The sequence below is a fragment of the Rhinolophus sinicus genome, linkage group LG04, assembly GCF_036562045.2.
Source record: "Rhinolophus sinicus isolate RSC01 linkage group LG04, ASM3656204v1, whole genome shotgun sequence".
Classification (NCBI taxonomy): Eukaryota; Metazoa; Chordata; class Mammalia; order Chiroptera; family Rhinolophidae; genus Rhinolophus; species Rhinolophus sinicus.
In genome coordinates this window covers 66,109,613-66,130,536 of record NC_133754.1, presented here as the reverse complement: position 1 = coordinate 66,130,536, position 20,924 = coordinate 66,109,613, and the positions used below count along the sequence as shown (strand labels likewise).

Genomic DNA, 20,924 nt, shown 5'->3' with positions numbered 1-20,924 from the left:
TGAAACTGTAGTTGCTCTTCCATTGAAATATGTGACATAGATAATTCCTAAATTTATAGTCAGAAGATTAATTTACATTTTGTTGCTTGTTTTAACAAAACCTGGCACTTAATTAACCAAAGAAACCAAGACTTGCCAACCTAAAGAATAAGAGTGTCAGGTGTTAAGATCTTGATATAACTAGGTGGCAGTATAATTTATTGTCCAAATCAGTTCACTTTTGACAATTAAAGGGTGTAAGCTATTAATAATTATGCTGTCATGACAGCATAAACTGGGAGTGTCCCAGGAAACCAGGATGTGTGGTCACCTTTCTTTTAATTAGCCTATATGTTATTTTTAAGGTTCACTCTAGTTTATATATTTTAAATTTCATAAAGCATCACAAGCTTCTAAGAGAAAAGATTCAGTCCATTTTTGGAGTGAAAATAAAGACTATTGTTCCTTTAGGTTTAATATATTCTATTATTTTATTCTACATTCTAGTTGTGGAAGCAACATTCTTAACTGACTTTCTAGAATGTTTGAGACAAAAGACTGAATTTATAGTGATTTTTCACTGTTAGCAGGTCATATGACTAGAGAGTTTCTAGTGGCAAAATGGGAATTTTTTGTTAGAGAGTCTAATATCATGAGACACTCCCTGTCTCATAATTTGGTGAAAAACTGAGGCTAGGAGAATTTAGCCCTTGCCGAGTTCAGTGGCAAATCTGGGAATAGTGCCCATGTCTCGAGTTCTTGTATAGAAGTCTTTTCAATTATTGTGATAACAGTATCAGTAATAGCTGACACTTTTTGAGTGCTTGTTGTGTACCATGCGTTATTTTAAGCACATTAATATGTTTTATCTCATTAACATTATGAGATTGTGGCTGTTATTGTAGCTATTTTATAGATGAGCAAACCAAAGTTTGGAGAGTTAAATAAACAGCTCAAAATCTCGTATCTAGTTAGAGGCACAGGAAAGATTTGAACTCAGGCAACTGATTCTAAGCCAGATTTTTTTTACTACTGTGCTGCTATTTTGCCTGATTTTTCTATTAACTTCTTTAAGAGGCGTCATGTTTCATGCTTATTTCCTTATTTTCATAAATATATTGCCCACCACTCATATATTATATTGCTTAGAAACAAAGTAAAACATCTTACAGTTTCTATCCTGAAAAGTTCTTCCTTTATCTGCATGTGCAGTTAAACGATAAGTATTTTATTAGTGCATTTATAAATTGAATAAAGCACTTAAATTGATGAAAATTCTTTGTTGTGAGGGTGAGATTGTGCATGTCCTAAGAAATTCTAGTGTACAAATTCTCTTCTTTTCAGCTTTATGTTTGATATAGATATAGATGTTTTTATTGCGTGTGTGTGTGTGTGTGTGTGTGTGTGTGTGTGCTTGATTAGCAAAATAACTTCTTTGTAAATTGGCCTATTCATCTGTAAGTTCTTAGGTAGGCACTCGCTAAATACAGAGAATGGTCCGATCGTAAGCCCAGAAATCAATGAAGTTAATTTTGGAGTTACCGTTTTAAATAATTTCACAGAATTTAAGGTTAGAGAAAAAAATGCCAATTACTTGGTCACGTTTGTTTTGATACTCCCAAAGTTAACTGATACTTTTTACATGAGCTGTGAGATAATTTTTAATTCAGTAAAGCTATATTTATTGTAAAGTAGTTTATAGTTTTTTTTGTAAAGCAGTTAAATTGTTTTTCAAGTTCTATAATGCTTTTTTACAAATTGCACATAAATTTTCACTTACATACAAGAGAATTGCTTAAGCTGATTTTTGAGATAATTGCAATGTATCTGAAGAGCTATTTTATCAGGATATTGTTTACTGTGTTTGTAATGGGCCAAAAAGAATATTTTAAGAAAGTTGTATTCTTGGGTATAGAACAGTTAATGATTTAGGAACAACTCTAAGACTTAGTCCATTTTTTCTGATTATGAACTACTGGCATTGTTGAGTATAACTCCCATGATAACAGAAACAAAAATGTTAAATATAGTTTCATGGTAGGTATGATGTTATCTTACTTTAGAATTTCTGAAAGATTACATACTCATGTTTTTCCTGGTACGAACTGTGCTCCCTGCTTTGGCTGCTAATCCAGTCAAGAAGTCTGTGCTAGACTGAAAATAGAATATGACTCGGTTGCTCAAGAAATCAATTAATCATAGATGTCTCATTTTATGCATTTTTCTTATTTATAGTATGCCATGATTAACTTAGTAAAACTGCAGAGAGGTTATTCTGGTCATTGAGAGCTTTGCTTCTAGATCTGAGAAGCCATAAACCAATATATTTAAAATGGGAAACAAAAAAAGAACCATTGCTTGTATAGTTAGATTTTCAGGGAATGAAAGGGTTTATAATTTGTGAATTATAGATTAATCAAAAATAAGGCACAGCAATACCCCCACTTTTACTAGTACTATTATGAATATCATAAATGGAGTGGTAGATAGCTAATAAGTAGTCTTAATTTAATAAGACAAGGTAGATTACAATTATAAATCTAATGGATTTAGTATATTATTTAAATGATTTTTGATTTAAAAAAAGTAAATATTCAGAGGCTGAGAAACACGTAAGTAGGAAGTTCTCTATTTTCCTTCTTTAAAAAGGAACGATTTTTAAAATTGCATTTTAAAAACGGTTTCTCCTGTAATTGTCTCCCAGTCTCTTTGTAAGAAGGTGGTAAAATTGTTGGGAGTTAATGAGCGCTCTCTCCTTTTAAAAAAATCGATTATACTTCATTCAGGTTCCAATAGTTGCACTTACTGCTACTGCAAGTTCTTCAATCCGGGAAGACATTATACGTTGCTTAAACCTCAAGGACCCTCAGATTACCTGTACTAGTTTTGATCGACCAAACTTGTATTTAGAAGTTGGGCGAAAAACAGGAAACATCCTTGAGGATCTGAAGCAATTTCTTGTCCAAAAGGAAAGGTGAGGATTTCATGGTTGATAAATTTTGGTAACTACTTCCTTATTTTCAAAAAAAAATATTTCATTTTATTTTTTTATTTTTATTCTTTCCTTCTAATTTGTATTTAACAAACTTCAAATTTTACTTAGCACTGGTTCAAGTCAAGTGTGGTGTTATATAATCAAGACAGTGACTGAGGAAAAAGTCTATGTTTGAAGTCAGAAACTAATTCTTTTAATATTTTTATACGTCATACTGTCGCCTGAACAGGACATACACTCTTAATTGACAAGAAAACAATAAAAACAGATGAATTTTTATATGAATTTTATCTAGTTCACTAATTATATGACTCAGTTGAGTATTAGGGAAATTTTCAAAGTCATCTTAGTAATAAACACTCTATGAGTCCATGTCCTGTGCCAAGGACTGTCCTAGGCACTTTATGTAAGCAATCTAGTTTAATCCTTATAACTGCTCAGTAAACTACATGTTATTTTCGTTTTCCTGAAGAAACCATCACGAGTACATCTTCCTGTTTATTTCATTTGAAAGCATTTCATATGTGTGCTGAGAGCTTTGCGGGGCCTTGTTCCCTGATCTGTCTCTTCAGTGAAAAGCTTCTAATTTTCATGTTATGACATGTGTTTTTAGGTCACAATACATGGAGATAATGTTTGTCTTACAACTACAAGCATAAAATAATCTAGGCAAATATTAAAAAATCTTAAAGAGCATCATTAGTGTTTTCCTTTTCATAAAAGGATAAAAAGCAAAGAAGATCAGTGTTAGGTTAAGGAAACTTAGGTATAACTCTTAGAGACCTTTAGGATGAATTTAAGTTGTAGAATTTGCTATTGTCTTGATTGGCCTATATTCACAATAAGACAAGAATGTAATGAATATATTCTGAGTGTTCTGGCTATTCTAGTGATCTCTCTAAAGTTAGTGCTTATACTTCATTTCCCTTCCATTCTAAAGGGAAATCATTCTCTTGAAGGAGGCTGTTTAATCTAGGCTAGAATCCCCACAATCAGATCATTATCTACTCTCTTTATGTTTGATCCTTTTCAGTGGATATTATTCTCAATCTCAATGGCATTTTCTCCTAATAACACTCTCCTTTTTAAAGTGTTTACTTTTTTGTGTGTGTGACATTGTGACAGCCTCTCTTTATGCTAGTATTGTTCACTTTGCTATCTTATGTAAACATACGGAAATTGCATTTCCAATAGTTTATAAGTTTTTATCAAGGCTTCTGCTTAAATAAATAAACTTGTCTCTGGTTTTAACTTTAATTTGAACAAAAATTGAATCAAAGGTGTTTGGTGTTTAACATAATCCATTTCCACATTTGACTTGCCATAATGTTTTAGATTTTTATGTAGTTAAATATATCATTGTTTTCTATGTGCTTTCTCATTTTTTAGTCATTTACTAAAAGGAAAATTAAATGAAATTACATTAAAATTTTAAAAAGGAATGGAAAATTAAATAAGATAAAACTTAAAGAGGTCTGAAGCATATATATTTACACATATATACATATATATATATATATATATATTTGTTATTATGTTTTTCTTTTTCTTTAGTTCTGTCTGGGAATTTGAAGGTCCGACTATCATCTATTGTCCTTCCAGAAAAATGACAGAACAAGTTACAGCTGAACTTAGGAAACTGGCGTTAGCCTGTGGAACATACCATGCGGGCATGAATATTAACTCAAGAAAAGAGGTTCATCATAGGTTCATGAGAGATGAAATTCAGGTGTGAAGATTGGTCATCATTACTCTCTTCCCCATAGTGGGAACAGATGTATCACTAATATTTATTTACCAGATTTTTATTGAATACCTGGTTTTTATTGAATATTTTATTGAGCATAAAATAGTTCCTCTGAAGGAAGGACTCATGTATAATGTGGGGGATAGGTACGTGAACAAACTATTACAGACTTATATAAATAGCAGCCTGTACACAGTGCTGAGGTGCACAGAGGAGGGAACGCTATCTGTTAAGGTCGGTTGTGTAATGGGGATGGTCCATCCAGGAAGAAGCAATTTGCGTAGTCTGACAAACGAACAGAAGTTTGTCATGTATGCAAGGCCAGCAGGTAAAGAGGGAAAAGGAATTGGTTCTAGAATTCCAGGAAGAAAGTAGCATGTGCAAAGCACTGTGATATGAGAGTGCATACTGGGTTCAGCAAATTGTGAATAAGTTGGGAGAGTTGCAGAGAAAGGGAGTGTCAAGTAAAAATGGCTCAATGGGAAGGTATAAAGAAAGGCAGGCGGAACTGTTAGAGATCATAGGAAAGTTGGTTGGCCAGGTTATATTATAGATGCCTGTGAAACTTGCAAAGAGACAGGCTGGGATTGGAGTGATTTTTTTCAGACTACTTTCAGCCTTAGTATTTTTTATTTAAATGAAATTTTATCTAATAGGTAAAACAGATTGAAGTAGAATAATTCTTGTTGAAGTTGATGTGAAGGAGAAAGGGGTCCAAGAGTCTCCCTATTTCTAAGGCATCTATGGGTGTCTTTCATAATCCTCAGAGTGCCCAGAATGGAGTTTGAAAACCATCACAACAGACTATTCTGTGTTTTTGCACATGATAATAATATTTTAGAAGCATTAGATTGGTAGCACTAAGTAGGAGAAAAGGAGAAAAACTGAAGAAAGGAAGGGTATTGAAGGTACTATGAAATGCTGTAGCTGAGATTCCTATAGTGATTGAAATCATGAAATAATTCCAGTCTGTAATGATTCGAACCTGGTTCAGTGGGTATCATACCGAAGATGTGGGGAGATTTAAGGTTAAGCCACCTTAGTAAGTTTCAGTCAACAACTTCACGGTCCACATCATATCCACACTGTGTCACTATAAGCTTGTGGACCAGCCCTCCTCTCCAGGAGAAATGCACTTCTGCGGTGCATTTTTCTTCCAATGGGTCATCCGTTTCCTCTCTATATAGCCCTCCCTATTATATGTAGTTGTTAACCACCCCAAACCAACATTGTTCAAACAACTTGCCTCAGGTCTGGTTTGTATGTACTGTCTGTAAAATTCATTATGCCTTGACATGCTGTAATGCATACCTGCATGAAAGCATCTGTTCTCTTTCTTCCTCTTCTTTCCAAAGATAGGAACAGGTATCACAGCTGCCAGAATAGAGATGCTACATATTCTTAAATGCTTATATTTTTATTCTGTTTTTCTTAGGAGCTTGAAAATTATCAGATCAAATATATTAGCTGCTGCTTACTGAATCTTAACAATCGATGTTCAAGCTGTTAACTGAACAGGATTTCTTCTATTATTGTGTACTACTAATTACTCATTTAGGTAGAAACATCTCCCAAAGACAGGAGAGTACAAACTATCTGTATTATGTTGTGATGGGAGACTTTGTTGGAAGTATGTGGTTTTCCTGCCAATACATAGCTTCACTGAAATATTAATGCTTTGAAATATGGCTTTAAAAACCTCACAGTGATCACTAATCATACCTAATATCTGGAAGGTATATATATAGGTATATGCTGCTATATACAGGTGTCACAAATTTTCATCAACATTATGAAAATTAATAAATTAACATTGATTATGTCACCGTAGGCTGGCATCAGGGGTTCTGCTGTGTCTTACAACTGGCTGGTGTAATGTACTCCTCATTTGCCACTATAAAGAGTTTAGAAGTTTTATATTTGAATTAAGAGTTCTCAGGGTGATGAGAATACATTTCGTCGTGTATATAGAATGGTCTGGTGCTTTTGGTATTACTTGCCATTTATTTATTTATGTAGTGCCTACTGAACATTATATATATATATATATATATATATATATATATATATATATATATACAGAATTCTAGATATTTACTTTCCTGTCTTTCTACAGTTGATTTATACTTTACTGTGAGCCTAAAAGCAGAGCTGATCTCCCTAGCTCACCTCCCTAGCTCTTAATGTCTTGGATTGAGTGTTAGAATTGTAGTATTTTCTATTTTACAGTTTCAGAAAAAATTCTTTTTTCTTTCCAATTATTCATAAACAAATCTAAGCACCTTTGGATGTAGGTTTGTATTTTTAGTTTGTGACCATTGATTCTTATTTTTAATCTTGACTTTTAGTTTTATGTTCTTTTGTATTTTATTTGCCTTTTTGAGGTGGTTTGAATTCTTTTCGTTTCTGGAATTAGGTCATGAATTACATGATAAAATATCTTTATTTATACCTGGGAGAATAGGTTGGTTTCATCTAAGAAGAGTATCATATGATGAAAATTAAATTCTCACCACACACACACACACACACACACACACACATACCAATGGTAACTGAGGTGATGGATGTGTTAAATAACCTTATTGTGTTAGTCATTTCACAATATGTGTATATATCAAATCATCGCATTATACATCTTAAACTTATACAATATTATATGTCAATTATATCTCAGTAAAGCAGGAAGAATTGAATAAGAAATAACATTAAAAAATAAAATTTGACTTATGTTGCTTATTCACTCTTAAATATAGGAAAATTGCCTAGTCTTATTCACTCTAAGCTTTTTCTTAATATATTTTTATTCCTGTACATATTTTTCTCTCACCATTCTAATACTTCCTCTGATTTGTTTGGCATTTTCAATCTGTAAGTGATTGGTTGAAATTACATTGAATTCAGTTTCATGCCAGAGACTTTAGTTAATGAACTAATTATTCTTATTAGAAGATCAAAATTGTTCCAATTTCCAGGTATAAAACAAGTGATGGGGATGTAATGTACAGCATAGGGAATGTAGTCAGTATTATTGTGATAGCATGGTACAGTGTCAGATGGTTGCTGGACTTATCATGGTCACTTTTTTAGGTATATAAATGTTGAATAACTATGGTGTATACCTGAAACTCATATAATATTGTATGTTAGTTATACAGAGGGTGCCAAAAAAAGGTATTAAAGAAAGGTAAAAACTATTAAATTTGTAATACCACGAGTGATGCTAGCATTCATTTGATTAATGCCATCTTTTGAGGAAACATCATACTGTGCATTGCTACCACAATTCAATTCAACTTCAAAAAGTAATACATAGATAACATCTCGTAAAATGTGTACTTTTTTTGGCACCTGTGATATTGCAATAAAAATCTTGAGAAATAAAAGGTGAAAATGTAGAATTTGAGTTCTGCTCAGTGTTTTGTCAAACCATGTTGTTATTTATTCTCAGTGTGTCATAGCTACCATAGCTTTTGGAATGGGCATTAATAAAGCTGACATTCGCAAAGTCATTCATTATGGTGCTCCTAAGGAAATGGAATCATATTACCAGGAGATTGGGAGAGCCGGCCGTGATGGACTTCAAAGTTCTTGTCACGTACTCTGGGCTCCAGCAGACATTAACTTAAATAGGTAAAAACATTTATTGCTTTCACCCTTGCAGATTTCTTTTTTCTTGTCATATAAGCTTTGAAAGTATTTGAGGCAGCATCCAAAATTTCAAGTAATGTGTATAAGTGCATTTAAAACCAAAACAATACTGAGGACATCTAAGAACATTTGTGATGAGTGCTGCCACCCAGAGGAGGTGACCTATTTCAGTTATGCTTAATTTAGTATGAAGAATTAACTAAATCAGGACTATCCTGGGAATATAACATAGATCCTATGTAATATTTTTGTAATATTGTGCATCGATGAGCTTTTTTTTTTTCCTCCTCAGGTCCTCTCAAGTTTTGATATGTCTTCAGCCACAGTTACTTCAGATGCCATTGATTTTGTTATTGTGTTTTTTCATCCCATGCTATAATGGTGCTTATTCCAAATGACTTTTGTCTATCCTTGTTTGGCTGTCTTTACCATTTGTTTCCTTTGTCAGTTTTATGAGAGCATGCCAGTCCTTGAATAATCATGCTGCACTGTACTGATTGACTATCATGAAAGAAATATTAAGTGTTCAGTGTTTAAATACAGGAAAACCATTCTATTTAAATACTAAACAGGCATTTTGTTGGCACTTAAATTCTGTGAGATTTATATTGGAAGGGAAAACTTCACCTTGCAAAAATTTTAAGGGCAGCATTTAGCAACTGATTCCCTTATCCATAGAGGGAAAAACTGAGGATAAAAACTTGTATGTTGTAACTGATGGGCCTGCCAAGTTGAAGTATTTTCAAAATGCACCTCCATATAGCTAGATAAATTGAGCTCTTGAATGGACATGTTAGCCCATTTTGTTAAAAGGATGAGAGTGCCTATCCAATACAGGTTTTTGTTTGTTTGTTTGTTTGTTTTTTTAGTGCCCACTATGTTCCGAGCACTACGCTTTATGCTGGGGATACAATGATAAATAAAAGCAGATATGGTACCTGTTTTCAGAGTGTCTACAGTACAATGGGAATGGCAGATCTTGATCACATAAGCATACAACTATGGATACATAGGGTTCATTCTACCATTCTAATTTTGTGTTTGAAAATTCCAATCTGAAGTTTTTTAAAAAGGGATCATGCTAATATGTGTAAAATTACAATTGTGTTAAGTGCTCTGAAGGGAAGGTGCAATGAGCAGTGAATATATAATGGGTGTGAGTTTACCATGTTGCAAAGGTCAGGTAAGTCATCCTTCAGGAAGTGATAGGGTAAGTTGAGATCTGAAAGAAGATCAAGGATTAATTAGGTAAAAATGTTTGCTATAAATTTAAAGCTCTTCCTTTTAAGACTAGTCAGTAGTTTCTGTTTCTTAACATAGAGTCAATAAAATCATCTTAAACAGAACAATTGTTTTCCTTTTGACACTAGTGTCTATATAAAATTTTTTATAAACTGATTTAAAATAATTGGGATAGAACACAACTCTCCATGCTACTGTTACATTTGGGATTATGTCAAACATTGATTCCTACCAGTTCTTATTTATTTGTGCATTATGCTAAAGGTGTTGAAGGCTTAACAGCCTGAGTTTTATATTGTGGCTTTTCAGGTTCATCAATGGAGATAGTTCCTATTTTCCTGCGTCTCAAAAGATATTTTAAATGGTTTTTCTCATTAAGATTTAACAGGAAGTAACAGTGATTAGTAATCAAATAATGGTGCCAGAAAACCCATGCTTGAGTCTTTAGTATAGACAGGTTGATCTTTGCGTCCATCCTAAAGGAAATAAAACTAGGGTTAATTAGGATAAAAAAGAATTTAACAAGGATTGAGGACACATCTTATCATCCTGGTGACAAACCTCTTAGAAAAAAACTAAAAAGTTTTAGAATAAACGGACATGCTGGTTCTCAACTGTGAAGATGACTGTAATTCACAAAGTGTGTAGAGTCTCTCCTATGTTAGAATCCTCTGACTGAGAAGAAACTTGACTAGTCATCACTGTCAATATGTAATTATATATTTCTGGTTGCAGAAGCCATACCATTGGCAAAGTCTCAGTGTAGAGAGAGGATCTAAGTAGAATTCTTTCAAAAATAATTTTCATTAAAAACTAGAAAAATGCTTGCCTCTTGTCGGGGACGTTCACTGGGATGGGACATGAAAACTCCCTGGGATGATAGAAATGTTATCTATCTTCATAGGGGTGTGATTGTTATAGGTTATGAACAATAAACAGAAAGTAAAAAAGTAACAAAAGCGCTAAGTGATTTATGTATTCCTATGATGTTTTTAATTGACAGGTACCGCCTTAATGAGATAAAAAATGAAAAGTTTCGATTATACAAATTAAAGATGGAGGCAAATATGGAAAAATATCTTTATTCCAGCAGTTGCAGACGACAGTATGTATTATTTATTTTATATCAATTAATAACATGGATTTATGGATGGTGCTCTTTTAAGAAAGAAGTTTTGCAAAATAATTATGAGTATTTAGAAACAGTATTTTGTTGGTGTTACATATGTACTGAATTTTTAAGGCAGCATTCTTTTTGCCTCAGTAAGCTGAAGCCAAATAATGAGGTCCCAGGTGAGTCAATTAATGATGATTTCACCTCATTATTTTCAGCAATGAATTTAACATATATGTTTTTGTTCTTTTATTTAATTTTAAATTTTCTCTTGGGTAGAATCATCTTGTCTCATTTTGAAGACAAACAACTACGAAAAGCCTCCTTGGGTATTATGGGAACTGAAAAATGCTGTGATAATTGCAAGTCCAGGTAAAGATTTCTCCTTCTAGATGGACATTCTAAAAGTCTTTGTTTCTCTTCCTTTGCAAATAGTTTTTAATCAATTTTTGTTGAATGATATGTATTATGTTTTTTAAACAAAATAATGAACTTACATGTGTAATAGATGACAAAACAGACAATATTCTTTTGCTTTGTAAATACACAAACCAATAAAATGGTACACCTAAATCTAGACATATCAGTAGTTACATTAAATATAATAGGTCTAAAACACCATTGTTAGAACTGGTTTAAAAATATGATCCAATTATATGCTGTCCATAAGACATCAGTATAGATATAATTATACACGTAGGTTAAAAATAAAAACATAAAAACAAATACCATGAAAACACTGATCAAAAGAAAGCTGGCGTTGTTATTTTAACATCAGACAATAGAGACTTTGGAGAAAGAATATTACCAGAGATAAAGAAAGACATTACATGATAAAAAAGGGTCAGTCTACCAGTGTATCACACACATATGTATACACAGAGAGAAAGAGACAAAGAGGTGGGGTGGGGAGAGAGAGAGAGAGAGAGAGAGACAGACAGACAGACAGACAGAGACAGAGACACTGGGATAGAGAGATGGAGATATTGATTTTAGGGAATTGGTTCATGCAGTTGTGGGGTTTGGCAAGCCTGAAATCTGTAGGGTAAACTGGCAGGCTGGAAAATTGGGCAGGATTTCTTTGTTAATAGTCTTGAGTTATAATTCCTTGCTTTCCAGCAAACCTCAGTCTTTGCTCTTTAAGGCCTTCATTGGATTGTATGAGACTCACTCACATTATCAAGGATAATTTTCTTAAAGCAACTGATTGTAAATATTAATCCCATCTACAAAATACCTTTATAGCAACATCTAGATTAGTGTGATTGACCAAACAATTGGGCCCCATAGCCAAGCCAAGTTGACACATAAAGTTAACTGTCATATCTAAGAATACGTCCCAAGTGTGCATATATTTTACAAAAGAACTGACAGAATTGAAAGGAGAAATAGAGAAATTCATAATTACAGTTGGTAATTTCAGTTGGTAATTTCATCTTCTTTCAGTAAGTAATAGAACTAGTAGATAGAAAATCAGTAAGAAGGATAAACAGAAGTGTCAACAAACGGGATCTACGTAATTAACTTTTGCAGAACATTGTACCCAACAGCAGCAGATGCAGAGAGAACATTCACAAACATAGACCATATTCTGGGTCATAAAACAAAACTTAAATTTAAAAGAGTAGTATTCACACACAGTATGTTTTCTGACTGTAATGGAATGAAACTAGAAATTAGTAACAGAAAGATAACAGACTACTAAATAACCCATGAGTCAAAGAGGGATTCTCAGGGTAAATCAGAAAATATTTTGAATTGAATGAAATGAAAATATAAAATGTATGGGAGGCAGGAAAGCAATGCTGAAAGAGAAATTTAGAGCATTAAACACTTATAACAGAAAAAAAGTTTCAAGTCAGTAATTAAGCTTTCACCTTAAGAAGCAAATAAGAGCAAAGTAAGCTAAAAGGAAGCAGAAGGAAGGAAGTAATAAAGATAAGAACATAAAACAATGAAATAGAAAATAGAAAAACAATGAACTCAAAAGCTCATTCATTGAAAAGGTCAATAAAATTGATGGAAACTTCTAACAAGAAAATAAAGAGAGGACACAGATTTCCAGTATCAGGAGTGAAAGGAATTTCAAAGGAATTCCATCAGACATTAAAAGGATAATAAGGAAACACTATGAATAACAGTGTATGTACATTCAGTAATTTAGATGAAATAGAGCTATTCCTTGAGAACCTCAAGCTAACAAAACTCACCCACATTGAAATAGATAACCTGAATAGTCCTACAACTGTTAAAGAAATGGGATCCTTGTTAAAAACCTCTGTATATAAAATTCCTTAGCCCAAATGATTTTAACGGCAAATTATACCAAACATTTACAAGAAGAAATAATGCCATTTCTACAGTATGTTTCCATTTATATGATATTCTCTCAAACATAAGACTGTACTGTAGGGATGAAGAAAAAACTCAATGGTTTCCAGAGGTTCGAGGGAAGGGAGAGAGTATGATTACAAAGGAATAGTACAAGGAAGTACTTTGCAGTGATGGATTTGTTGTGTGTCCTGGTTGTGGTGGTGGTAGCTGATTGTGGGGCTGGTTAGATGAGTCTATGCATGTGAATCCATGGATGTGTTTAAATTTGTAAAACTTTACATACACACACACACGCACACACTCACACAGACCACAATCAGTTTCACTACATATTAATTGAAAAAATAAAGTGAAAACAAATGGTATGCCTAGTTGAATTACTCGTATACCTAGGTGTGGTAACTGTGTTACTATTAGACACAAGAAGTACTATTAAGGATGGAATGTTCTCATGTAGTCTGTCCTCACCAAGAGGACAAACTTGTTCTATGCATTGAAGGAAAAAAAGAAAAGTTACAAAAGTACAAATTGACAGGACAGCTGGAAGAAGTCAACACATCCATGATCAAAGTAGAACAGTTTGATATAAATTTTTAGCAATCAAAAAATTAGTAAGCTATTGAAAATTTGGTTAACACAGTAACAAGTCTGATTTATCAGACATGTCTTATGTAGAACCCTGTACCAAACAATTAGAGCAATGTATCTGAAACACTTTTACTTCCTGCCCGCAAAGTTAATGATGATATCTGTATAGCACACAAGGTTAGTTGAGTCTAGATTCTGTACAGAACCTTAATGTGTGAAGTGATTAACCTTTCAGCACACCTATAAATTGTTTGTAGCACACTGGTTGGGAAGGACTGAATTAGAGACTACACTTCTTACATATACGTGGAATATTTATAAAAATTGACTATTATTAGAGCAGTGATTGGCAAACTATGGCACATGAACCAAACTTGCTTGTTTTTGTCAATCAAGTTTTCTTAGAACACAGCCGTGCCCTTTTGTTTATATATTATAGTATCTATAGCTCTTGTTGCAGGGTCAGGCTGAGTAGTTGTGACACAGACAGAAACTATATCTCCCACAAAACCTAAATTATTTATTATGTGGCCCTTTATAAAAAAGTTTTCTGACCCCTGTGCTAGATTGCAGCATGTCTCAAACGTTTTCAGTGTGTTGGAATCAAACACATCACATTTTCTCCAGAATGCAGTTGAACTAGAAGTAAATAAAAGGATAAACAAATTCTCACTCGTTTGGATATTAAAAATAACACTTTTAAATAGCTCATGAATCAAAGAAAAAAATCAGATTGAAAGTTAAAACATTTTAAAAACTTAGTGGTAATTCCAATAATATACATTAAAGCTTATAAGATGTAGCATAGAGTACTTTGTGGAAATAAAGAAAGCAGTTGAATTAGGTAGTTGAATTGCATTAGTTGATTTTCTCTAAGGAGTCCTTTTGTTCTCAACCCGCTTTAAAGAATTCTCATTTGTATTAATGATAATTTCAAATCTACCTGAAGGATAGTTTAGAAATTTAACTTCTAAAAAGGACTTAAGTGAACAGTTTATAACAGATTATAATTTATAATCTTTGTGTCATATTTTACAGTCATTACAGTTTAACAATTTATTGCATGAGAGATTTGTTTTTAAGTTAAAAATGTGTTTTGGCAACTTTTCCTTCCAAGTTAAGTTCTTCCAAACTTAACACACAAGTCTAATATTTATATAATCAGTCGAGCTCTCTGAGCTGTACTTCGGCTCTCTGCTTAAACTTCCTCCTCTTCTTCTGTCTATTATGGTCGAGGTATCTCCTGTGAAACTTGGGTTCTAGGGCACTGGAGTTGAGAGCCATCAGCGTAACGTATGTGTGGTGCTACATTATAGTTTATATTTCATGTTTTACATATTTCACATGCACTTGACTGTAATGAACTTTTTTGTAGCTTCTGAAGCAGTTGGCACATTTGAGATATTTTTTACTTGGCTAATTATTACATTAAATCTTTTTATTTCTGAAGGTATATGCTTTGGCTAAGCTTTCTAACATACTGTTTTTATTTAGATTGAATCATTGCTTTTCCATTGATGATTCAGATGATATGTCACAGGACTTTGGTCCACAAGCATTCCAGCTATTATCTGCTGTGAACGTGTTCCAAGGAATGTTTGGAATTGGGGTTTCAATTTTATTTCTCCGAGGTTCTGTAAGTATATCTGTGAATCACCTCCATAGTTTTTTTTACTCCTATTACACTTTTCTTCAGAGGTTTGCTGTATTACAGTTGTAGCTTTGGCTTTAGAAGAATTATTAGAAGCACAGAGTCATGTTAAGTTATAGTTAGGCACTGTATTCATTACTTCTGACCTGTGTGTATCACATCTACCGCTGATTTCATATTTCAAGCTGACATTCAGCTCTGAACCTCAGTGTGGAAGCAAGTTTATTACATGGCAGTTGGATGAATCCCTAGACTGTTTTTCCTTAGGATAATTAAGAAAAGTTAACCTTTATTATGTCAAGGGACAAGTTAGAACAAAATTGTATCATTTGGTGTCCTGGAAAGTAGTACATTCTTTGAACAAAACTTTAATTTCAGTGATTATTTGTGAAAACAATATTTGGCAGTATATTTTTTTCTCCTATTCTGTTTCTTATCAGAAGCATTGAAAATTACAAGGAAGTTTTTTATTTTTATTTTTTTTGCTTTACCAATGAATAGTCAATTCAGCTACTTTTTTTTTTCAGTGTGCCAGCATTATGCTAACAATAGCAGGTGAATATGAGTAAGTCATGACCCTTACAGTTAAAGAGCTTTTTCTGTAGTTCTTTTGTTTATATAATTTTATTCCTGATTTAGATGTCTGTAAAGCAAAGATAAGTATTGTATATTAATATTAGCTGAATAAATCAGAAGTGTGATAGAATCCTTTGCAAATATGTATATTGATTAAAAATGTACTTAAAGTAGAGATTAAAATTCTCACTTGTATGTAGCATTTAAAAAACATAATTTCAGTAAGCATTTATTTGTCGAATACATGAATGCTTTGTGTGAATATTTTCTGAGTTTTTATTTTGCTTAGGAAGGGACATATTCAATTAGTCAGTTATAAATATTTTTAATGAAATATGTTGAAAACGTTAACTTTTCGTGTCATGATGTTTTTAGATTCTGAATGGAGTTCAAAATTTGTTTTTAAATCACACCACATTTGATTAGAAATTTAATCCTCGTGTTGACTAAGGAATTTGATTTTAGCTGCTGTGAGTTTTTTTTTTTAATAAAAAGGATTTAAGTTAAGGGGTAGGTTAAATATAATGGTATCTCTGAAAATTTCTTCTGTCTCTGTCTTCTTCAAGACCTGTGTATGCCAGCTGAATGTGTAATTTAGAAAAATTATTCTTGTTTTAATTTGCTATAATCCAGTGGTATCCGGTATCAACAAATAAGTGTAAGTGGGCTCCTAGACAAATTTGAACTGGTCGCAAGAGGGATCAGATTTCACCTATTATTTGAAAACCAAGTCAGACCACTTACACTGGCTGTCTCTTCTGGGAGTCTTCAAATTAATACGTTTTTTCTTTGTGAAATTTTATACTACCCTTGCTAGGTAAAGGTGTAAAACTTTTTAAAAAAGTACCACTTGGCAAAAATTTGTAGACATTAACTAGAGTGAAAATAAAGCAGTTTTTTCACCCTCCATATCAATGATCTTGTTATCTACTGGGATATTGTTTTAAAAATTATAAGTGTATTTCCCTTGGGCATTTAGTAAATTGTCCACCTTAACTAATTTAGGCAAAATTAATGTCTTTGTAGAGAATTTTGATCTGTAAGATGATAAATATCTTAAACTGGGAACTCTTGGAGTTTATTTAAAGAGAGAATATTTGTACATATATACAACAAATATAATTTCAGCAGCACATGATTTTCCTTCCTTACACAAGACTTTCTAAATAGTATAAATGATTATGCAGCCCATCCAGGTATTTGTGAATGGAGTTTAAAACTGTTTTTAAAAGCACAAGTTTAGTTAGAAATTAAATAGTAGAAATGTTGCCTAAGGAACTTTGTTTTAGTGTCTAAACAGCTTACCACATAAATATCTTCAAACACCCTGTGTGAATACATGATAAGATGTGCAGTTATCTTAATATTATAGATCAGAAAATAGAAGCACTGTCACTAATTTGCATTACCAGGAGATTAAGTTAAACCTCTTTCCTGATCACATTATAAAAGGGGTAAACCTTATGATGGTGGCAGAATTAGATAACACTTTTGATACAAGATGCTTTGACTGTAGGCAGCCATCGGAAAATTATTGGTAGTTTTAATCACCCTTTATAATTTTTAAACTGTCTGATGCTTAATTTTCTGTATAAGCTATTTTGTCTGATTGAATTGTATTCCTAGAGATAAAAATTGTTACTTTATTTTTGGTTTCATTATATACATAGAATTACAGCTCCAGAAATGACTTTTTAAAGCCCTGAAGTGGCAGCTGTGAGCTTCTTTGGCCTGTAGGAACTGGGAAAAAAATAAAAGGAAAAAAGAATTAATAAAAATATGAATAGCAACTATGGGTTTGTTTTGTACTCTAAGAACATTGGGATTTAAAATTTTGTGTTACTGTTTATAATTTCTTTCCCACTAGTTATTAAACATATATTTTTGTATAGGGCACTGTATTGTTTTGTGGGGAATCAAGAAGCTAATCAGAGAAGTGGCAAGTTTGTTTGTTTTCTCTGTCAGATAGTGGTACAAAGATTTTGCTTTTATCAAAAAGTGATAGATTGAGTTGTGTGCTCTAGCCAGTCAGCTGTCTTTATTCTAACACTTATCCATCAATTTTTAAGTTTCCATATTCCTTGATATACCAGTTTGGTGCCCCTTATTTTACTAGCTTCATACTAGTAAATGTGTTCACTCACTTCACTTTTTTCTGCTTATCAAAGGAAAGGCTAGAGGAATAATGTTTAGTGTCCAGATTGCTAGTAAGTACTAGACAGGCAACTTAATACCTTTGGTGTTAGTTTGCAAGCAGAAGCATCTTCTACTACAAAGTTATGCCCTAGCAGATGCAGTGTGCCGTTACGAGTATTCCAGGGAAAACTAACTAAATACCACGTCATGATTTTTCCTTTAGGATTAGGAAATTCAGGTTCAGTTAAAGGATCGGCTGTTAGCTAATAAAAACTAAGTCAATGCTGTTGACCAGGCCCTGTCTTGGTTACTCAATCTTCACAACGTCCCTGAGAGATAGAAAATATAATTATTCTTGTGCAGCCAAGGAAATAGAAGCACAGATAAGTAATTTGCCCAAAGTCAAAAAGCTGGTAAGTGTCACAGCTAGGACTTGAACTCAGGTAGTCTTGCTGTACTAACCACACTCAAGGTATATGTAAATGTATATGTGTACATGTACGTATGTATATGTATATTAGTATGTGTGTGTACGAGTGTGCACATGCGTGCACATGCGTGTATGGAATAGGAATAAAAGATTAGAACCAGTGGTGTGGAAGCCTGTGCTCTAGTCCTAGCTCTAGGACCTTAGTCTACCATTTAACATCTTTGAGCCCCTGATTATTTGTTCCCAATATGAGTAAAAAATGACTAAGTAGATCAAGAGTTCCAGCATTCCTTCCAGCTCTGAAATTATATGATGTAAGTCAGTTACATAGGTAGGGATCATTAAGAATAAGGTGGGTGTTTCAATTTCTGTAAATCTTGTTCTAATAAAACTTTTGTAACTAAAATCATGACACAAAAGCTTATTACTTAGCTATTTTAATAAAAAGAGTTCTATTTTTATTTATAAGATTTAATCGAATGCATGTTACACGTTTGGTTAACTAAACTTACTGGAAGCTCATGTTTTAAGCTCAGTATGTAGGCCCTCATGTGTCTCTGATGGGAATTTATCCCAGTCTAATCTTATTTCAGCCTCGTTTGCCTTTGTGTGAGGGATCGGCTTCGTTTAGGCTATTTCAGTTGTATTCACATTTTTAACATTCCAAAATAATAAGGTTGTAACTATAACATTCTCATCTGTTGAACAAACCAATACGTTCATAAGAGACTCTTTACTGTGCCTGAGTTATAGCTACTGAAACTCACCGTATAAATACGTTTGATTTTGACCCCTGGATTTTTATATGCATTGATTGTTAAACCTACATTACAGTATAGATGAAATGTGAAAATGTTGAATGACAGGCAGTGCCTGTTTCTAAAATTTTAGACTGCATGTTATATTGAAATCTTTAGAATACAGTAACCTCTTGACATATTCAAGGAATGAATGTTTTTGAAACATGAATATAACCTAAAATCCAGTGTTTATATTAGAAAGCTCATTATCACTCTAAGTAATTTAAACATGAAGGTACTTAATATTACTAAGTATTTATAGCTTTATAGTATTGTCTGTAAGATTATATTGAGAAATCGTCCACCACAAGAGCTGCTGCCTCTTCTGTGATCGAGAGGCTATCTGTCAATGAGGAAGCAGCCAGTACAGTGCCTGACCCTGAACTGCACCCAATAGGGAGCTGTAACGATCAGGAAGGTTCTACTTCTGCATGCTCTGGGGACCACCCTGAGCTTGCTATAATCTGTATGTATAAGATGGATGCTTTTTGACACTTGGGAAGCTAAGGTAGTAGTTGTGTGCTGGATTCTTTGTTAACACTTTCTTGTAAAAAGCAAGCGCCTCCACAAATGCAGCTGCAAAAATAGCAGAAGAGCAGCCTTGCCTCATTTCCTGCTCATAGATGTCACGTAAATGCCTCTGGCTAGTGGAAGTTAAATTATATTCAGAACCCTAGCTGAAAGGGAGTTTGAGAAATCGTGTTTGTAACTTCTCTGGTAGATGTTACAGTGAATGAAGGTTACAATGACCCCTGAATTACAATCTGCCATATTCACCACATATACATTGGATAAGAGCAATTTTCCATAAAGCCCTATACATACCACGATATGCATTTGAAAGTAGTATTTGCTTGTGTAGGATGAATGAAAGCGGTAGTTAGAGGGCAAAGTGAATGGAAAGGTACTTTATGAAGAGTGAAGGTGGGGAGAGTCATCTCCGTTAGAGAACAAGAGAATTGCATGTGACAGACTAGCTTCCCCAGTGTTTCTAGAACTCGATGGCTACGAAGAGTCTCTCCCATCGGAATATTCTCTTCACTTAGGGAAAAATATTTCAAAAGCAGCAGCTCTTTAGCACATACCCACTTTTCCTGGTGTAGCTGAGAGAAGCAGCTAAATCAGAAATGATTACCGTGTTTCCCTGAAAATAAGAACTAGTCTTATATTAATTTTTGCTCTAGTAGGGCTTATTTTCAGGGGATGTCTTATTCTTTTTCATGTACAAAATCTACATTTATTCAATTACTGTCATGTCATCTTCTTCTGGAACATCGTCATAACGTACTAAATGAGTCCGTCTGGCTGAGCTCAGAACTGGGGCTTATTTTTTGGGGTAGGTCTTATTTTTGGGGAAACACAGTAAGTGAACTTGTCAGTGAATCATGAACAAAAAGCACAGTAATGACAGCCACGTGGTGGAAACCGAGTGATTGCACTGCGCTCCCTGGTTACTAGCTGTTGGGTCACACTGCCTTTTAACACCCGTGCTTCTTAGTCCAGAGCTGTAATTATGATCACTGTTTTCAAACAGTAATGTGTGTTCATACAAGGTCTAAATACTAAAAGTGAAATAGTCCAAACATATCCAGACTTATACATGGGGAAATGCAATGTGAATTATATGTGACATTTTCTGCCATTATTTTAAAAAAACAACAGGAACACTATTTTGATTACA

General features: G+C 33.4%; 1 protein-coding gene across 4 annotated transcripts in view; it reads left to right on the top strand.

Annotated features, from left to right (window-relative positions):
* The window catches only part of WRN (WRN RecQ like helicase), a 118,105-nt gene that overhangs the window by 64,171 nt on the left and 33,010 nt on the right, over nucleotides 1-20,924 (top strand). For all 4 annotated transcript variants that reach the window (XM_074329691.1, XM_074329690.1, XM_074329689.1 and 1 more), the window contains 6 exons: nucleotides 2,766-2,953; nucleotides 4,529-4,703; nucleotides 8,173-8,354; nucleotides 10,618-10,719; nucleotides 11,008-11,100; nucleotides 15,145-15,286. In XM_074329691.1, the coding sequence (XP_074185792.1) occupies nucleotides 2,766-2,953; nucleotides 4,529-4,703; nucleotides 8,173-8,354; nucleotides 10,618-10,719; nucleotides 11,008-11,100; nucleotides 15,145-15,286 (882 nt within the window). The remainder of the gene's footprint in view (nucleotides 1-2,765; nucleotides 2,954-4,528; nucleotides 4,704-8,172; nucleotides 8,355-10,617; nucleotides 10,720-11,007; nucleotides 11,101-15,144; nucleotides 15,287-20,924) is intronic.